The sequence below is a fragment of the Somniosus microcephalus genome, chromosome 23 (assembly GCF_052327205.1).
Source record: "Somniosus microcephalus isolate GS21.2 chromosome 23, FLI_Smic_1.0, whole genome shotgun sequence".
Classification (NCBI taxonomy): Eukaryota; Metazoa; Chordata; class Chondrichthyes; order Squaliformes; family Somniosidae; genus Somniosus; species Somniosus microcephalus.
The window spans coordinates 41,561,100-41,580,860 of NC_141009.1; the positions used below are offsets into that span (position 1 = coordinate 41,561,100).

At 43.7% G+C, this 19,761-nt stretch overlaps 1 protein-coding gene across 7 annotated transcripts in view; it reads right to left on the reverse strand.

The window, feature by feature from the left end:
• astn2 (astrotactin 2) overlaps positions 1 to 19,761 on the reverse strand; it is a 1,941,856-nt gene that overhangs the window by 1,331,874 nt on the left and 590,221 nt on the right. For 6 of the 7 annotated variants that reach the window (XM_085965837.1, XM_085965836.1, XM_085965835.1 and 3 more), the window contains exon 4: positions 9,863 to 10,015. The exons of the other annotated variant lie outside the window; for it this stretch is intronic. In XM_085965837.1, the coding sequence (XP_085821963.1) occupies positions 9,863 to 10,015 (153 nt within the window). The remainder of the gene's footprint in view (positions 1 to 9,862; positions 10,016 to 19,761) is intronic. 7 annotated transcript variants of the gene reach the window in all.

Genomic DNA, 19,761 nt, shown 5'->3' on the forward strand with positions numbered 1-19,761 from the left:
GTGACATTCAGAAACTATTTGGTGTTATCTCTATTTAAGATATAACTATAATTTCTTTCTTAACCACAGTTTAACTTACCATAATATTGAGAATGTTTTAATTGCAGTTGTTCTGTGGTTGATGTTGATATACATTGTGTATAACACCATATAGCGCCTTTAACGCAGCAAATCATCCCAAGGCACTTCACAGAAGTGTTATCAAAAAAAAATTGACATTGAGCCACAAAAGGAGATATTAGGTCAGATGACAAAAAGCTTGGTCACAGAGGTAGGTTTTAAGGAGCATCTTAAAGGAGGAGAGAGGTGTAGAGAGGCGGAAAGGTTTAGGGAAGGAATTCCAGAGCCGAGGGCCTAGGCAGCTGAAGGCATGGCCACAAATGATGGAGGGATTAAAATCGGGGATGTGCAACAGGCCAGAATTGGAGGAGCGCAGAGATTTGGAAGGTTGTAGGGCTGACGGAGGTTACAAAGATAGGGAGGGGTGGGGCCACAGAGGAATTTGAAAACAAGGATGAGAATTTTTAAATTGAGGCGTTGCCGGATCAGGAGCCAATGTAGGTCAGTGAGCACAGTGGTGATGAGATATTTCAGAAGAATACGTGGCTAGAGGAATGGTGCAAGGGGGAGGAATTCAAATTCCTGGGACATTGGAACCGGTTCTGGGGGAGGTGGGACCAGTACAAACTGGAGAGTTTGCACCGGGACCGATGTCCTAGGGGGAGTGTTTGCTAGTGCTGTTGGGGAGGGTTTAAACTAAAATGGCAGGGGGTTGGGAACTTGTGCAGGGAGACAGAGAAAAGGGAAGCAAGGATAGAAGCAAAAGACAGGAAGGAGAAAAGCTAATTTGGCAGTCAGAGAAATCAAGGGTTTAAATCAAACATGGTGACAGTAAATAATAATTCTAAAACATCTAAGAGTGTTAAAAAAAACAAGCCTGAAGTCTTTGTGTCTTAATGCGGGGAGCATTCGTAATAAGGTGGATGAATTAGCTGCGCAAATAGATGTAAACGGATATGATATAATTGGGATTACGGAGAAATGGCTCCAGGGTGACCAAGGCTGGGAATTCAACATCCAGGGGTATTCAATATTCAGGAAAGACAGGCAAAAAGGAAAAGGAGGTGGGGTAGCATTGCTGGTTAAGGAGGAGATTAACACAATAGTAAGGAAGGATATTAGCTCTGATGATGTGGAATCTGTATGGGTAGAGCTGAGAAATACCAAGGGGCAGAAAAAGTTAGTGGGAATTGTATACAGACCCCCAAACAGTAATGCTGAGGTTGGGTATGGCATTAAACAGGAAATTAGAGACGCGTGCAATAAGGGCACAGCAGTTATCATGGGTGAATTTAATCTACATATAGATTGGGCTAACCAAATTAGTAACAATACTGTGGAGGAGGAATTCCTGGAGTGTATACGGGATGGTTTCCTGGACCAATATGTCGAGGAACCAATTAGAGATCAGGCCATCATAGACTGGGTATTATGTAATGAGAAAGGATTAATTAGCAATCTTGTTGTGCAAAGCCCCTTGGGGCGGAGCGATCATAATATGATCGAATCCTTCATTAAGATGGAGAGTGAAGTATTTGACTCAGAGACTAGGGTCCTGAATTTAAATAAAGGAAACTACGATGGCATGAGGTGCGAGTTGATAGGATGGATTGGGGAATGTTACTTAAAGGGTTGACGGTGGATAGGCAATGGCAAACATTTAAAGATCGCATGGATGAACTACAGAATTTGTAAATCCCCGTTTGGCATAAAAATAAAACAAAAAAGGTGACTCAACCATGGCTATTAAGGAAAATTAGGGATAGCATAAGATCCAAGGAGAGGATATATAAATTGGCCAGAAAAAGCAGCAAACCTGAGGATTGGGAGCAGTTTAGGATTCAGCAAAGGAGGACAAAGGGATTAATTAAGAGGGGGAAAATAGAGTATGAGAGTAAGCTTTCAGGGAACATAAAAACTGACTGTAAAAACTTTTATAGATATGTGAAGAGAAAAAGATTGGTGAAGTCATGCGTAGGTCCCTTGCAGTCAGAATCAGGGGAATTTATAATGGGGAACAAAGAAATGGCAGACCAATTAAATACATACTTTGGTTCTGCCTTCACAAAGGAGGACACAAATAACCTCCCAGAGATGTCGGGGAACATAGAGACTAATGAGAGGGAGGAACTGAATGAAATCAGTATTTGTAGGGAAATTGTGTTAGGGAAATTGACGGGATTGAAGGGCGATAAATCCCCAGGGCCTGATAATCTACATCCTAGGGTACTTAAGGAAGTGGCCCTAGAAATAGTAGATGCATTGCTGGTCATATTCCAAAATTCTCTAGACTCTGGAACAGTTCCCATGGATTGGAGGGTAGCTTATGTAACCCCACTATTCAAAAAAGGTGGATGAGAGAAAACGGGGAATTATAGACCGGTAAGCCTGACCTCAGTAGTGGGGAAAATGCTAGAGTCCATTATAAAAGATGTAATAGCAGTGACAGGAAAACAGTGATAGGTTCGGACAAAGTCAACATGGATTTACAAAAGGTAAATCGTGCTTGACTAATCTACTGGAATATTTTGAGGATGTAACTGGTAGAATAGATAAGGGAGAACCAGTGGATGTGGTGTATTTGGACTTTCAGAAGGCTTTCGATAAGGTCCCGCATAAGAGATTAGCGTGTAAAGTTAAAGCACATGGGATTGGTACTGACTTGGATGGAGAACTGGTTGGCAGACAGGAAGCAAAGAGTTGGAATAAACGGGTCTTTTTCCGAGTGGCAGGCAGTGACTAGTGGGGTACCGCAGGGATCGGTCCGAGGACCCCAGCTATTCACAATATATATTCATAATCTAGATGAGGGAACTAGATGTAATATCTCCAAGTTTGCAGACGACACAAAGCTGGGTGGGCATGTGTGCTGCGAGGAGGATGCAGAGAAACTCCAGTATGATTTGGACAGGTTGGGTGATTGGGCAGATGCATGGCAGATGTAGTATAATGTGGATAAATGCGAGGTTATCCACTTTGGTGGCAAAAACAGGAAGGCAGGTTATTATCTGAACGGCAATATATTGGGAGAAGGGGAAGTGCAGCGAGACCTGGGTGTCCTTGTGCACCAGTCGCTGAAGGTAAGTATGCAGGTGCAGCAGGCGGTTAAGAAGGCAAATGGTATGCTGGCCTTCATAGCGAGAGGATTCGAGTACAGGAGCAAGGATGTCTTGCTGCAGTTATACAGGGCCTTAGTGAGATCACTTGTATTGGGCTTATATTTGCTTGAGTTTAGAAGAATGAGAGGGGATCTCATTGAAACTTATAAAATTCTAACAGGACTAGACAGACTAGATGCAGGAAGGATGTTCCCGATGGCGGGGGAGTCCAGAACCAGGGGTCACAGTCTAAAGATAAGGGGTAAGCCATTTAGGACAGAGATGAGGAGGAATTTCTTCACCCAGAGAGTGGTGAACCTGTGGAATTCTCTACCACAAAAGGCAGTTGAGGCCAATTCATTAAATATATTCAAGAAGGAGTTAGATATATATCTTAAGGCTAAAGGGATCAAAGGATATGGGGAGAAAGCAGGGACAGGGTACTGAATATGAATGATCAGCCATGATCTCATTAAAGGCCAGAGCAGGCGCAAGAGGTCGAATGGCCTACTCCTGCTCCTATCTTCTATGTTTCTATGTATATGATTTGGTGTGAGTTTGGATCCGGGCAGCAGAGTTTTGGATGAGCTGAAGTTGATGGAGGGTAGAAGCTAGGAGGCTGGCCGGGAGAGCATTGGAATAGTCAAGTCTAGATGTAACAAAGGCATGGATGAGATTTCAGCAGCAAGTGAGCTGAGGCAGGGGCAGAGTTGGGCCATGTTATGGAGGTGGAAGTTGGTGATGGAGTGGATATATGGTTGGAAGCTCATCTCGGGGTCAACTACGACACCAAGGTTGTGAACGGTCCAGTTCAGCCTCAGACAGTTGCCAGGGAGAGGGATGGAGTCGATGGTAAAGAAACGGAGTTTGTGGTGCGGACCGAGGACAATGGCTTTGGTCTCCCAATATTTAGTTGGAAAAAAATTCTTCTCATGCAGTACTGGATGCCGGACAAGCAGTGTGACAAATTAGAGACAGTGGAGGGGTCAAGAGAGGTGGTGGTGAAGTAGAGCTAGGTGTCATCAGCATATATGTGGGTCCTGACATTGTGTTTTTGGGTGATGTAGCCGAGGGGCAGCATATAGATGAGAAATAGGAGAGAGCTAAGGATAGATCCTTGGGGGACTCCAGAGGTAATGATGCAGGAGTGGGAAGAGATGCTATTGCAGGTGATTCTCTGGCAACAACTGGATAGATAAGAATGGAACCAGGTGAGCGTAGCCCCACCCAGCTGGACGACACAGGAGTATATATGGTGTATATGTGAAGGAAAGACTTGCATTTATATAGCATATTACCTTTCAGAATAATCTCAAAGCACTTTGCTTACAATAAATTATTCCGAAGTGAATGGGCTATTGTTATGTCAGCAGTGCAACAGCCATTTTGTGCACAGCAGGATCTCAGAAACAGCAATTAGATAAATGACCAATTAATCTGTTTCTGGTGGTAGTAGTTGAAGGAGAAGCCACCAGATAAGGCCTTGGTTTAGCATCTAATCCAAAGGACAGCTTTCAAAGCACTGCAACACTCAGTACCGCACAAGATTGTCAGCTTAAGTTACAAGCTTAACTCCTGATCTGGGACTTGAACGAACACCTTCTGACCCATAGTCAATAGTGCTAGCATGGGATTAGACAAACACATAATACACAGCAATGGTGAGAGACCATTTCCAGGCACTTGAACCACCCTTGAGATTGATTTCAGGGAATGGCAGTTGTGTTATTGTGTACAGCTATGCTTGCCCGTTCTGTCAGTGGGTTAATAGCTCTGCCACTGGATCTTCAACAGAAACCTTGATCAGATAGGCATCTGGAGCATACTGCAGCCTATGTGGCTGAAAATATTGACGTGCTGAACAGACACTGATGAGTGAACCAGGGATAAAGACTAGATTGCAAAGACTTCTTGCTGTCTCAGTCTCAGGGAGTGTATATTTTTCTCAGCTTATGATATTTTCAATAGTGTTTCAATCCACATCGTTCAGGCTGGGGGATGGGATGAATCAATGTTTTTCCTGGCACCAGCTCAGGTGTGGGCTGCAGTTGGGAAGAAACACAAGAGTTTGCCCATGTTGAGGCACGGATGGTCATCCAGTGAGATGGATATTGTTCAGCTGAAGGGATAATTACTAGTCCTAGCCCTTTTCGGGCTACCCCAGATCAGGCGTATTCCCCAGATGTTCACCTTCAACTAAAGTTAGAGATAGCCGAATTCTATAAGATGCTTAATTGGGTCTAAAGGTCCAGGCCATCTCTCCCTAAAGGAAAGGAATGACTTGAAGATGTTATCGTCTTCCAGATAACACTTTTAATAAGGTTAACTAGACTGCAACCTTCTGGATATTATGAGGGTCCGGAAAACCCCCCCAGAATTCTGCAACTCCTCACAAAAGAGTGTACAGAGATTGAGTTCGCAAGTTTGATACAGAAATACTATTTGAGATAATTCTAAAAATATATAGATTTATTAAAGAACCGACATGTAGTTAACAGCTGGTGAGTTAATCGCAACTTTAACAGTTCAAAATACAAATAGCTTACAATTCTTCTCAGAGATCCTTATTCTCAAATCTTAACTTCATTACATTTTTACATTTCTTAGTCTTATTTCTAATCCAGAATATCCACCAAAATCAAATAAAAGTATCTTTTGATTGCCGAGACTCAAAGAGTTAAAAACTTACAGAGCCTGCCTCTGAAATTGAGAATCGCTTGCCCCTTCCAGCGACTTCTGACTTTCTATCTGAAAGTTCTTTATTTTATATCTTTTGCAGTGGTATATCCTTTGAAGTTTTCTGCTGATGTAAGCTAATTATCTCTAGTCATATGTCTGCTGACTTCTTTCTACTCTTACTGTCAATTCAGCTGTTAACTTGCAGACTTGTGTCTCCTCCTTTAGGCGTTCGAAGCTTATCATAAAAACAATATGACAGCTGTATCTATTTGATGCCATTTTTATCAAAGTCTCCTGTTTGTATCTTTTAACATTTAGAACACCTTAACTGGTTGTATTATAGACTCTTGTCTCCATGGTGTTCCAAGTTCAACACATGAACAATGTGATTGCTTGGTGCACCTATTGATGTAATATTTACAAAGTCTTCTGTTTGTACCTTTTACAATATGTAAATCAAAAACACTTCAACCGAGTACTTGATTATTTTCCTATTTACTTCAATTGGTTTTAAGCAGACTTCTGTCTCCCTGTTCTAAGTTTAACATAGAACTATTTTACAGCAGGTATTTCTTTTACTTGATGTCATTTTTTCAAAGGCACATGTTTTTTTTTAAATTTATGTGATGCTTTCTGAAGTGTTGGTTTATAACACTTAACTTGGGCATTGCTATTGTGTTTCTTCCAATGTTCAGACATAGAGGAACCTCCAACCTGCTGTTTCAACAGGGCTATTGTCTTAGTATTAACAACCAATTCCTATTTCAAAAGCTTGTATGGTGTTTACAACTTTTGTGTTAACAAACTATCTTATCTCAGAAGCCTGTATTCACAGCTTGTGCCATTGAGTCTTTTTAGATTTTTAAACCCAGTTTATCATGTTTTAATAAAATCAGAATTCTGCTCATAGGATGGTGTATTTTTGTGAAATATGGCTATTCCTTCATACAGCGAAGTACTTGATGATCGTCAGATGCCACATGACAACTTCTGCCAGTGGGCTGGGCCTTTGGGCAAGAGCACAACATATGAAGGATTGTCTGTCTCTCCTCCAACCAAGTCTCTTCAACAGTCCAACATGAGTCTGGAGTTCCACCTCTGCAAATGGCAAAGATTTGGTATGTCCTAGGATTTAACATCATTTGCCTTCCTTTTAATTTATTATAGTTTAAGGCTACGTGCACTCCTTCAGAAATGGAATCCAAATTATCATCAGACGGTGCCTCTCTCTCTCTCTCCCAGGTTATTTATGCTTCATTTTACTGTGTTTTCGTTGAATGGAAAGGAGGTTTCTCAGTCTATCATTTCTGTACCACGCTGGGGCAGTTGGTATGGTAAGTTAGCGAGTTTCAAGTTGCAGAAGGTATGATTCTGGTGCAGCTGAAATTTAGCATGAAGGGTATCCAACAGTTCTTTGACATCATCATCTAGACAATACAAGGGCTTTTGTAATGTCCTGAAATGACCCAGGGCTCAAAGCTCTCTCTCAATACTGAAGGAAGGGATGCCAGAGTCAATCTGCAGATTGTCCCTCGGGGTTGTGGAGAAAAGGTCCCTATTTCTCCACACCTACAGGTGATTCAGTCTGGGTGAGGGGGTGGGCAAGGTGCTGTTAATGCTTAAACTCCCCTCAACACTCTGACAACTGTGGTTAGATCTAGAAGTGAGACTAGTTTTTGTTCATTTTTCCAAAGAAGAAACAGACTGTATATTGTAACTAAATCAATATATCTATCTAGTCCACACTGTAATGCTTTTGTACTGAAATGGGCTTACAGTAGACTTCAATGCACATATGGCCACAACAAATTTCAACACAGAACAGTGAAATTCATCCAGCTTGCCTATTGATTTATCTAAGTACTCCTCAAATTGGTAAATTCTGAGAATTGTGCAATAGGGAACAGACTTATCTGTGTTTGATGGCGATTCCTTCTACCAACCATGAATAAATATATTTCCAATTTACCTTCCCCATGCTTTTGAAGGCTTCATTTGCAGCAATCTTTGAAGTTGTTTTATCCAAGATTGACGATTCAGCTGGTTTACAGTTAGTAATGACCCATAGTTCAAGCCCTCGAAAGCACTTACTCCGCAATGCCTTCATCAGAATCTTCTGTATCATTCTATCTCCAATCAGAAATAAAAGTGCGTAGGAATAATCAAAATGCTGCCAGCCAACTACTCTACCTGAACTATGCGGTAAGTAATGACAGAGACAAGCTGTGCAGAATTTCTATTATAATGCCTTCTTTTTGACAGTCACTACACTTGTGTTTTGGGATTACAGGGGTAATTCTTCACTTTTGTGAAGGGAAAAATCAAGCACATAACATGCGTGATTTCCTCAATTCCACTCTGGCGGACAAAACTTCACACTGAAAATGCAAAAGTGTAAAATTTACCATTAAATATCTTAGCAAACAGGTTCCATCAAACCCCACAGACAAACATACTACATTTTTACATTGCTATATGTAATACAATAACTACTTTTTGACAATAATGGCCTCCCTCTTCACCTATAATTATATACATTAAAACTGACTCTAAATAGAGATTTCCACCATGTGTAAGAACATAGGAATATACAGGACTAAAGATAACGGTTCATCTGTGTGGTCCCCAAGTTCAAAAAAATACTATTCTCTACTATTTACACCATTAACTCCTTTCCATTTAAAAGCTAGCCAGTCCCGTCTTGACTTTTCCATTACTGTTCACCTTCAGTCTCCCTGTCCCACACTTTCACCAGCTTGTGTGTGAAGTAATTAAAGCTAAAGTGACTTTTACTCTCTCCCTTCTTAAGCTTGAGTCTCTGCCACTTAGTTACCGAGCTTGTGACTGCGACAAATAATTTGTTCGGGTTCAATTAATTTATTCAGCTCAGAAAGTCGTAAAGTCCATGTATCTCCCTTAAGCCATCTTTTCTCCAGTGTAAGCCTTCCCAGTTTCCTTAATCTCGCCTTGTGCTTGATTAGGCATCAGTTTAGTTGCTCTCCCCAAAGCTTAAATAATACAGTCTAAATAGTACAAGCGGAATCCTATTAAATTCTACAGGTTGACGCAAATAAGTAACATGTTCTTAACGGATTTGATGATATTATGCAGCTTCAATTAATTTTTTTCTTGTCTTCAATTTTGTAAAAGCATGATCACTTGGGCACATTTGAGGCCACTGTCTTGAATCATCATCTTCAGTTACGCTACGAATGCCGAGCTGGACATGTATTCCTACACCTGAGAATATATGTGCCGTAAACCCTTGTATTGCCCTATATGGAAGCCAGCCAAAGGATGCCTTATAATTGAGTTTACACAAAGACTGTGTCAGATTTGCCAACGTTGTTCTTATGAAGGTCGACCTGCAATGTAATAGCAGCTGCACAAACCACAAATTTAACAGCCTTGTTAAACCAGGTAGTTGTGGTTCCCTTACCTGCGTGTTTAGTTCAACCTTTCTCTCATCCATGCAGGCCAAGCTGGGCATGTACAATTTATAGATATTTTTGACCATATTCTATGCATCCGGGTCAGTTAGAAAGTTGCTCTGAGAACCAGCATTAGCTTCAAAAACAATGAGAAGTGTCAGCTCATTAGGCTGTGCTTTGTAAAAATCAAACTCAGCGTATTTATTGCAGAAACGGATTGCTTCTGAGTCAGGGTTCCTGCATGGGGAGGAGAAGCATGACAGACTGGGCAACTCGCATACTGCAAAGCCTAGCATATTGCCTCCCCATGTTTAAATTCACAGTTTGTAACAAAATGAATGTAACTCATGTTGCGCTGATAGTATGCAGCATAGAAAGGTGGGGAGGGGAGGGGGTGCTGGGAGAAGAAACTTTGATTCTGGAGAATCTCCCGAATCAATAATAATTCAAAAATTAGCAAGCTGGATTGTTTGCTTTTCAGTGCATGCATTCTACCACCACCAGTACCACCACCTCCACCACCAACCTACCATCACCTCTTATCTTAAATGGATATTTAGAAGTATACTTAACAATGGTAGTTATGTGTCCTACCTCTATTTTTATTCCTCCTTCCTTTCTTTCGTCCTGTGGATGTGCTGCGTGGTGCCTGCTGGAGGTGGGAGATCTCAATTGGCGTGTTTGTTCGAAAACTCTCCTTGAACTTCTGCATCAATGACTGCACTGTATCTTGAGTCACATCAGCGGCTACAACGTGGCAATTTTATCATTAAAATGTGAAAATGTTACATCTGTAAGTTCTATTACTTGATAGTCAAACTGAGTAAGCACACTTTGTAATGTCAAAATTATATTTAACTACTACTTTGATTAATAAAAAAGCCTCATGAGTTCTTAAGAAATAAACTAAACTGATGTGTAAAAAAAAAACAAATGACTCCAGTTTTCAGGCTGTTGGGTATTCAGTTGGTAGATCAGCAAACTAGTTTAGTGTCTTAGAACAAATACGAGTAGACAAGGAGGGGTGCTCTTGATAAAAATGCCATGTGAGAGGTGGCTTTAGTGTTGGTGTGCTGGATTTCCAATCTGCAGGCATTGGTTCAAATCCCATTCTGAGCTGTCATTCAGACTCACTAATTTTCCCGATGGGAAAATTTCAATGGCTCTGGGTAGAATGGAGGGGCGTCAATCACTGGTTATTTATCAGATGCCCATCCATATGGATAAGTCACTGAAAAGGTCTAAGTCTATCCCGCTCACTGCCTGCCACCCCCATCCCTCCACCTCACCCCACCCACGCAGTAGCAGAGGCTCACGTTTGCGATATTTGTCAACTTTTGCTTTCAAGGGGAGTTGGGATAGGGAAAAGAAAACAAGCAGAAGTTAATTCCTCCTTGGGCCATGTACTTCATTTTTTAGAAAAAAAAAGAGAAGGTTGAGAATTACACAAGATAGATTCCCCCATATTTTTCCCACAAGTTTTTCTGCTTCCAGTCTGACCAGTATAAATCAGGGTGCTAGCACTTTTCATGTGTACAAACAGCCCTCTGCATCATCAAACAGGACAACAGACTGAACACCCACCATTATGTTATTTTTCTGAAGCGCTTGGAGTATTGTGCATGGTCTCTATAATGTATTCTGACACCTATATCTTAATCATTCACTAAAGGAAACTAGGAGTGATTCCAGGCTATTGCGAAACACTTCCTCATGGCCGATCTAGATTAGCTCTGGCAAACACTTGGGAGCAGGGTGCCTGCTTGACGATTTATCCTTTCGGGACTAAAGATACAGCAGACGTAGATCTAAAATAAGTGGGGCAAAAAATCAGCCAATAAAGGCCCAGCTATATTGATGAAAAGGGTCACACGATGACATTGGCTATATGAAATCTTTTTTTTGTTTCACAAAGAATGTGCCACAACTGAGAATAGGTATCATGAAGGAAAAAAAGTGGAAGTATTGTTCGATTTGCACATCAATACATGTCAGAGAGGAAAATACTTGCATCTAATTCTCAAGGTAATTAACTTTTGTAAACTGTGGTACAAACAGAAAGAAGAATTTGGGGATATAAATTATAGCTGATGAATGTTCTTGTATTTGCTGTTGAGACCATACTTTTCAGGATATCCATCATCATAACTGCCAGAGATTGTGAAATTAAAAACCGTGGGCCATGCAACTTTGACCAAGTGTCTTCTTGAATAGATTCTGTTGGAAATGCTGTCTGCCACCATGTTACATTGGATTTCCCCAGAGGAAAAAGCTTGGGGTGAGAAATGTCCCTTCAACCAAAGAAAATAAAAAGCTGATCTTATTCCACCTAATTTAAAGCTAGCAGCATATGGAACACATCAAGCATCCAAAAAGAAAGGCCACATTCCTGCAGCGTGTGAAAGTGAATGAACTGGCAAGGAGAGAGGCGAAGGAGAATGGGGACCTGGATTGTCCTGAGGCACCAGTCTGCCAAGTCCAGGAGAAGCACACTTGGTACGAACCAAGGCTAACAAACCATGGTTGCTGGAACCAATTACATAGAAACATAGAAACTAGGAGCAGGAGTAGGCCATTCAGCCCTTCGAGCCTGCTCCGCCATTCAACGAGATCATGGCTGATCATCCAAACCCTAGCACCCGGTCCCTACACCGACAGCCATCCCACCCAAGCCCTATCCCCGTAACCCCGTAACCCCACGTATTTAATCCCCCCTAACACTAAGGGCCAATTTTTATCATGGCCAATCAACCTAACCCGCACATCTTTGGACTGTGGGAGGAAACCGGAGCACCCGGAGGAAACCCACGCAAACACGGGGAGAATGTGCAAACTCCACACAGACAGTCACCCGAGGCCGGATTTGATCCCGGGTCCCTGGCGCTGTGAGGCAACAGTGCTAACCACTATGCCACCGAGTTCATGCCATAATTTTGTTACCGAATCAAATACATTTTCTGTTTCTAAAAATAGGCAAAGTCTTTGTTGCTTTCTTCACTGCAGCGCTTTCTCCTTCAACCGTGAAAGTGAGACAGGCGCAGTCACAACCAAATTTGTAGCACGTGCATTTTTGCTGTGAGGCACAATTGGTCTTGTCAGTACACTTTCCTCCCCGAGAAAAAGCACTGTGCTTAATCTAGTGCTCCAGAGCAAGTCATAAAAATACTGCAGTATGTCTGAAAAATTATGTTGGTACGTTAATCAGGCTAATGGAGTGGTGGCTGAGGTGGGTAAATACTAGTCGGCTACCATGACAGGTTGGCAAGTTCGCTTTCATTCCTTATTAGCAAATTTTGTCCTACTGCAAAAGGAATTGGTCATCCCAGACCCCAATGTATTTAAAAGTGTCTAGTAGTAATTGTTATCAGAATAGCCTGGTTAACATTTATCAACAGAATGCTTCTCGTTGCAGTGTACCATAGAAAATAATTCATTCTAAGGCTTAATGCAAGCAGGGCAATTTGTTTCCATAGACAGGCCACAGGTAATGAGAAAGGATTTTTTAGTCGACTACTTCATCTTAATCGCAATGCCTAATTTAAGGGCCCAATTCTGTGATACTGCAGTCAAGTCTTTTTTGCACCTGATACTACTTTGCAGGAAATGGAATTATCAATCTGATGCATTAGGGACTGTCTTCTAAATTTTGGTTAAGTCTCATTGTTGGGACAGTTTAGCAGGATTTTTACCTTTCATCTAACCTCAGTCACAGATAACGTGAAGGTGCTAAATTTTGACAATGGGTGCAAGAAGTGGAAAATATTTCAACCTCACCGTGAGGTACACAAGTTATAATTAAAAATGAATACACAAGTGTTATAAATCAATCTCAGGTATGGTCGTGTGATGTGAGATGATAAATAATTGCATTTGTGTGGTAGACTAGAAAACTAAGGAGTGACAAATTAATTTGTGGGGAGGGGGAGCGGTTTACAGTCAACCACTGTGGTTATGAACTGGTCACACTGCTCCAAGCCAATCTGGAATGTCACTGTTTGACGACACTTCAAAAATACTTCATTGGTTGTAAAGCGCTTTGGAGCGTCCTGAGGTCATGAAAGGCGCTATACAAATGCAAGTTTTTTCTTCTATTTTGAAAGACTTAAAAAAAAATGGAGCTTCATCTATGCGTTAGCGGACTCGGGTGTAGCAGTTCACTGAGGTGAGAGGTTTTATTAATGCTGCTAATAATGTTGTTGTAAGGCTACATTAATAATCATGATAATTGGAATATCATTTCAAATAACCAGTTCAAACTTCCCGCCCCGCTGAGTCACCTAAGACTGCTCTATGAAGGGTATGTCACACTAATGACAACCTAACCTTAGTGTCCAATGACAGGAACTGAATCGCACCCTTCAATCAATCAGAGTGAGGAAAGGAGAGAGAGAGAGAAAGGGAGAGGGCCAAGAATAAATTAATTCTAAATAATTTAGCACAGAAGTGATATTAAATCATACCATTTATTTAACTGACCAAAACAATAAATACTGCGCCACTTTGTTGCAATTTTTTGCATTTACAGTTGTGAAACTATTTAACATTAAAACAAAACTTACTCAAGTTGCTTCAAAATGGAACCACAATGTCAAAGTGACATCATGCTGTGCTTTCAACTGGTCTTCTTGGGCTAAAAGCCATGAAGTGCTCATTAAAATTCATTTTTGGAAACTCGCTCAGGAGTACGCTGTGTTATAAATAGACCACGTCTTCAACAGCAGATAATCATACCAAGTTGCGACTTCTGATCAAAATGCAATATGCATGAGCTATCTCTCTGTCGGCCTATTTATTGTTTCACACGACTGACCACAAGGTATTCTATCTTCCCACTGTCTAAGCTCAGACAACGTACACAGGACTGGAGAGATGTCACTCTCCCTTCATTCAGGCTGAATCTCTTCTGACATTGCAGATCTCATTTGAATTCAGTCAATCCATTTTCACCCCTCAGGAAGCCACTGAACCCTTATATTCAAGGATGATCTGTATCAAAAATCACCAATGCTGTAGGCATTGCTGATGATTCCTCAGATAGCTACACAATATATCATTATGATAGCGCGCATTTTCATGCCTCTAACCAAAACTTTTTTTAAACATAAAACATCGATCAGACAAATCGCATCTCATTCTTCTGAGCTTTAATTTTCTTCATTGGTGTATGAACCTTTGGCCTGTGTTACACTTTGGGAGATTAAGCAAACATCATTAAAGGAGAAGGCTTCTCTAAGGGTTAATTGCTATCAACTGCAAGTGTTTAAACATTGAGCACATCTATCGTTCTAGTTTTACAAAGAACTTCATTTTTAAAGATATCTGCATTTGCAGGACTCCTCCGTTGGCACTACGCAATCATCTGCTTGCAACAACGTTGGAATATGCACAGTGGTATAAGGAGAGATGACACCTTTCCTCTAATTCTGCCCACTTGAGCATCCCTGATTATAATCGCTCAACCATTGGTGGCCGTGCCTTCTGTTGCCTAGACCTTAAGCTCTGGAATAACCTGCCTAAACCTCTTCGCCTCACTACCTCTCTCTCCTCCTTTAAGACGCTCCTTAAAACCTACCTCTTTGACCAAGCTTTTGGTCACCTGCCCTAATTTCTCCTTATATGGCTCGGTGTCAATTTCTTTGTCTTATAACACTCCTGTGAAGTGCCTTGGGATGTTTTACTACGTTAAAGGCGTTATATAAATACAAGTTGTTGTTGTGTGTCCATTTAATGCAGTTAGTATCGCAGTATCTTTGATGTACTTGGAGACAGGTGGCTACTCCTCCTCTCCTCCATGTCATTCTTGTATTTAGATCATTTTTATGCTTTATAATAATCCACCACTGAATGCAAAAGAAATAATAACTAGATTTATTATGTCTGTAAAAAACTTTACATTACATTAAATAAAAACCTCCATTCTGGTTCTATCTGCTTGTACTTAATTGAAGCATTGACCCTTGCTCACGTTAAGGGACCATCTATAAATTTTCATCCTGAAACTGAACATAGCTCTATCCCCTCCCTCCACTCCAGTCACTGCTGAATATTTGCCAAATTTTAGGAGATAATTGTTGGTAAAAGAAACAGCTTGCATGAAGGTAATAACCTTTCATAAACTCAGGACATCCCAAAAATGATCACAGCCAATTAAGTACTGTTGGAGTGTAGCTCGTGTTGTAATGTAGGGAAAATACAGCAGCCAATTTGGGTACCGAAAGGTCCCACAAACAGCACTGTGATCAACGGCCAGTTAATCTGTTTTAGTGATGTTGGTCAAGGAATAAATATTGGCCAGGACAGTGGGGAGAACTCCCCTGCTCATCCTCAAAAAGCAGCATAGGATCCTCTACATCCACCCGAGTAGTGTACTCAAGTCTCCCCTCAGACTCAGAAGCTCTAGTACTACCATTGAGCCTCACCTCATCATTGAGCAGTGATTACTCACAAGATCACCATCTTCATAAAAAAATATTTGTGAACCAATGAGAAACGTTTTTGGCAACGCAGATCAAATGGAACTTTATAAAATTCCTATCATGTAATGTTATCAAGACAAGAAATGTACAGCTCTTCTCCATCCCCACATAATAAAAAGTTTGACAAAATATCTTTCCACAAAAAAGTGCCCTTTTAAAATTGCAGAAGCTTTAATATTTCAACAGTGAAAGGATTGGAACTTTTTACAATCTCCTGATATCACTCCACACATATACTGACTGTTCATCTCTTCCTGCTCTTGATGCATGTCCAGGCTTGGCAGATAAAGAGCTACATTTATGAATACTGGAATACTTCCTATCAGGTGGAACCAATTGGGTTGTTAGAGGAAAAGGCCCAAAAGGAAACTCAATGGTATCAATGAAATATAAAAAACAGACAGCTGAAACACTTGCAGGCTTGCGAGGACTGAACAATTGGTATTCACATTGTAATTTTGTATTTTCTTTCCCCCAATTCTGGACTTGAGTGTGTAATTTTGATTACAATCGCTAACTTTTCATTTTTGCCAACAATCACCATTAATAAGGTTGTAGAGTTTTATCATGAAGTGTCACATGATTAAGAAAGGCAGTGGGGAATTACATGATTATGGTATTTGACAAGAAAAAAATAATTGTATAGTCTTGGCAGAGTGTGTCCAGACAATATTTCCCTGAAATAAAATTTGTTTTTCTTGCACACTAAAACAAAGGCCTAGAAATTCAGTATAGCCACTTTTGGGGCGGTAAAGTCGGGCGGCCGCTAAAGTTTGCGCCCGGCGCAAAGTCGCGCCCCGTTCGCTGATATTCAGTCGCATCGCCCCAAGAGGTTGCTGCTGCGCAAAAACAGGCGATGCACGACTATCTTTAGGTGCTAAGCCGGCGGTGCTGAGCGATACCCCCGAGGCCGGGCGCAGCGCAGGTGCGGCGAGTTCTTGATTGACGGCAGACACTCTGGCGCCGGTCATCTCTTAAAGGGGGAGGGTGTATTTGTTTGCCTGCCACGCCCTGCACACTGAAGCCCTCAACCTAGGCCTGACCACTTCAGCTTCACCTGTACAACGCCCAGGACTATGGAGAAGGCCAGGGAGAGAGCGCAGCGCTTCAGTGATGGTGACCTGAGGCTGTTGGTTGGCGCAGTGGAGCGCAGGCGCCATGTTTTGTACCCAGAAGGTGGCAAGAGGCCGCTGCCCAGCGCCTACCGGAAAGCCTGGAGGGAGGTGTCCAACAGGGTGTCTTCCAACAGTGTGGTTGCCAGGACTCCTGTACAATGCCGGAAGAAGTTCAACGACCTCACTCGGATTGTCAGGGTGAGTACCCTTTCCAGTGTCCTCCTCATCCTTGCATGTGCACCTCACATTATGGGCAAAGGGACCTGAAAGCCCTAATGGCCAGCCCTCATCCAGCAGCTATGGGCCTGGCATGAAAATCAATTGCACATTCAGCACTTTACACTCTGTCCAAGCTATTCGACCATGGGAGGCATTGCAGACAAGATCAGGGCTACACACTGTCCAAGCTATTCGACCATGGGAGGCAGCGCAGACAAGATCAGGGCTACACACTGTCCAAGCTATTCGACCATGGGAGGCAGTGCAGACAAGATCAGGGCTACACACTGTCCAAGCTATTCGACCATGGGAGGCAGTGCAGACAAGATCAGGGCTACACACTGTCCAAGCTATTCGACCATGGGAGGCATTGCAGACAAGATCAGGGCTACACACTGTCCAAGCTATTCGACCATGGGAGGCATTGCAGACAAGATCAGGACTACACACTGTCCAAGCTATTCGACCATGCGAGGCAGTGCAGACAAGATCAGGGCTACACACTGTACTTAGAGGCCGTCCTTTCTCTTGCAGGCCAAGGTTGCGCACAACCGACGCAACCAAACTGAGACCGGGGGAGGCCGTCCTGACCTCAAAGAGCTCTCCGACCTCGACCAGCGTGTGGAGCGCATTATGGGAGGCCGGCTGATTGGCCCCGTCACCACTGGAGATGCCGACCCTGTTCTGGGCACCAATGGTAAGGGCATCACCTTTTGGACCTCTCTCGTTCCACTTGCGCATCAGATCAGCATCCTTTGCCACTGTCCGACCAATGCGGTGAATGGCACCACTCATGCCTCCCTCGCTGCCGCCCTGTCCTCACTCTAAAGCTACTCTTGTGCCTTCCTGCTTTCAGATGGTGAATCGCCAGGTGAGGAGGCGGGCCCTCAAGCTGCCACTGTCAGCCCTTCAGAAGATGAGGAGGAGGAAGAGGAAGCCGGCCCATCAGTGCCACCCTCAGCCGCGCCAGCCCATGGCGATGTAGGGGACACGTCTTCCCTGGAGGGGAGCCGGGGGGAAGGGTCGGAGGAGAGTGAAGCTCCGGGGCCCAGCGGCCTGCAGCAACGCGGGAGGGGTGGGGAAGCTCGGCGGACTTCTCCCCAGAGGGTGAGTGCGGCCTCCAGTCCTGCGACGGTGAGCGCAGAGGAGGTGCGCCTCCTAGAGGAAATGGCCGTCCAGGCTGAGCGCAGGCACACTGAGCTCATGGCTGCAGTGGGAAGGATGCCTGACTCCATAGAGTCACTGGCAAGGAGTGTCCAGGAATTCGGGGCAGCACAGGCCAGGAGTCTGCAACAATTCAGTGCAGCACAGGCCAGGAGTCTGGAACAGTTCAATGCAGCACAGGCCAGGAGTCTGCAGGACATCAATGCAGCACAGGGCAGCAGTCTGCAGGACATCGCGGCAGCACAGACCAGGAGTCTGCAGGACTTCGCGGCAGCACAGTCGGCTTCTAGCCAAGTGCTCAGTCGTGCCGTTCATTCACTGGCTGGTGTGATGCGGACACAGACCAGGGCCACATGGGCACTAACTACTGCCACCCTCGCTGGATCAGCCAGGCATCGCCAGGGCACTCGCCGCGCAGCAGCAGCCCAGCAGTCTGTCCTTCAGCTGTTTGCTGCGCGTGCTGGCCCGTGCGAGTGCCAATGTGTCAGGCGACCAGCGAGCACCTGCGATCTGCCAGGTTGCCACCATTCCTGCAGCCGGCACTGCCACTCCGCCATTGCAGCTGCCAGGAGCTGCTGGACACACTGCTGCCGCCCAGCCAGAGTTGGAGCAGTCAGCAGCCGGCCACTCCAAGGCCAGAGCTGGTGCAGGCCGACCCCCAAGGGCATCTGCCGTCTCGCCATCTGCCCCTCAGCAGCCTTCCCCCAGCCTTGCTACAGCCGCTGGGGTCCCATTGAGGAGGAGCTGCAGGGCAGGAAGGGGCCACTCGCGGAAGCGAGGTGGATCACCCTCGCAGGAGAAAAAGTAGAAGGTGTGGCCATGTGTTTTTTTTATATATGAGGCCGAGAAGGTTTTTTTTATATATGAAGGCCGAGGCTGTTGTGTTTTTTGATATATGAAGGCCGAGACTGGTGTCTATCTTTTTTTGTGTAAGGCCGAGACTGGTGTCTTTCTTTATTTGTGTAAGGCCGAGACTGGTGTCTTTCTTTATTTGTGTAAGGCCGAGACTGGTGTCCTTCTTTCTTTTTGTAAGGCCGAGACTGGTGTCCTTCTTTCTTTTTGTAAGGCCGAGACTGGTAGTTTTGTGTTTTTGGAGGGGGCTTCTCCACATGAGCATGTAATGTGGGAAGGGCAGAGGTGTTCAATAAATTTTTGGTGTTAAATTGCAGTGTGCATGGTTTTTTGGTTAAGTCCTGGTTGCCCTGCTCGGCTGAGGGCTTGTGGAGCGGCTACATTCATCTGCTGACATTGGCACAAGCCAGTCCCTGAGAGCGGGCCTAGAACCGACGTTCAATAAGCCGGCGACGGGCGGCCCTTGCACTTTGTGCCTCCCTCCTGTGCTGGTCCTCCTCCTCCTGCTCCTCCTCCTGAGGTGGTCCTCCAATCTGTGGTGGCAGTGGCTGAGTCCTGCGGATAGCCAGGTTGTGCAGCATGCAGCAAACGACCACGAAATGGGAGACTCGCTCCGGAGAATACTGCAGGGCTCCACCGGAACGATCGAGACAGCGGAACCGTTGCT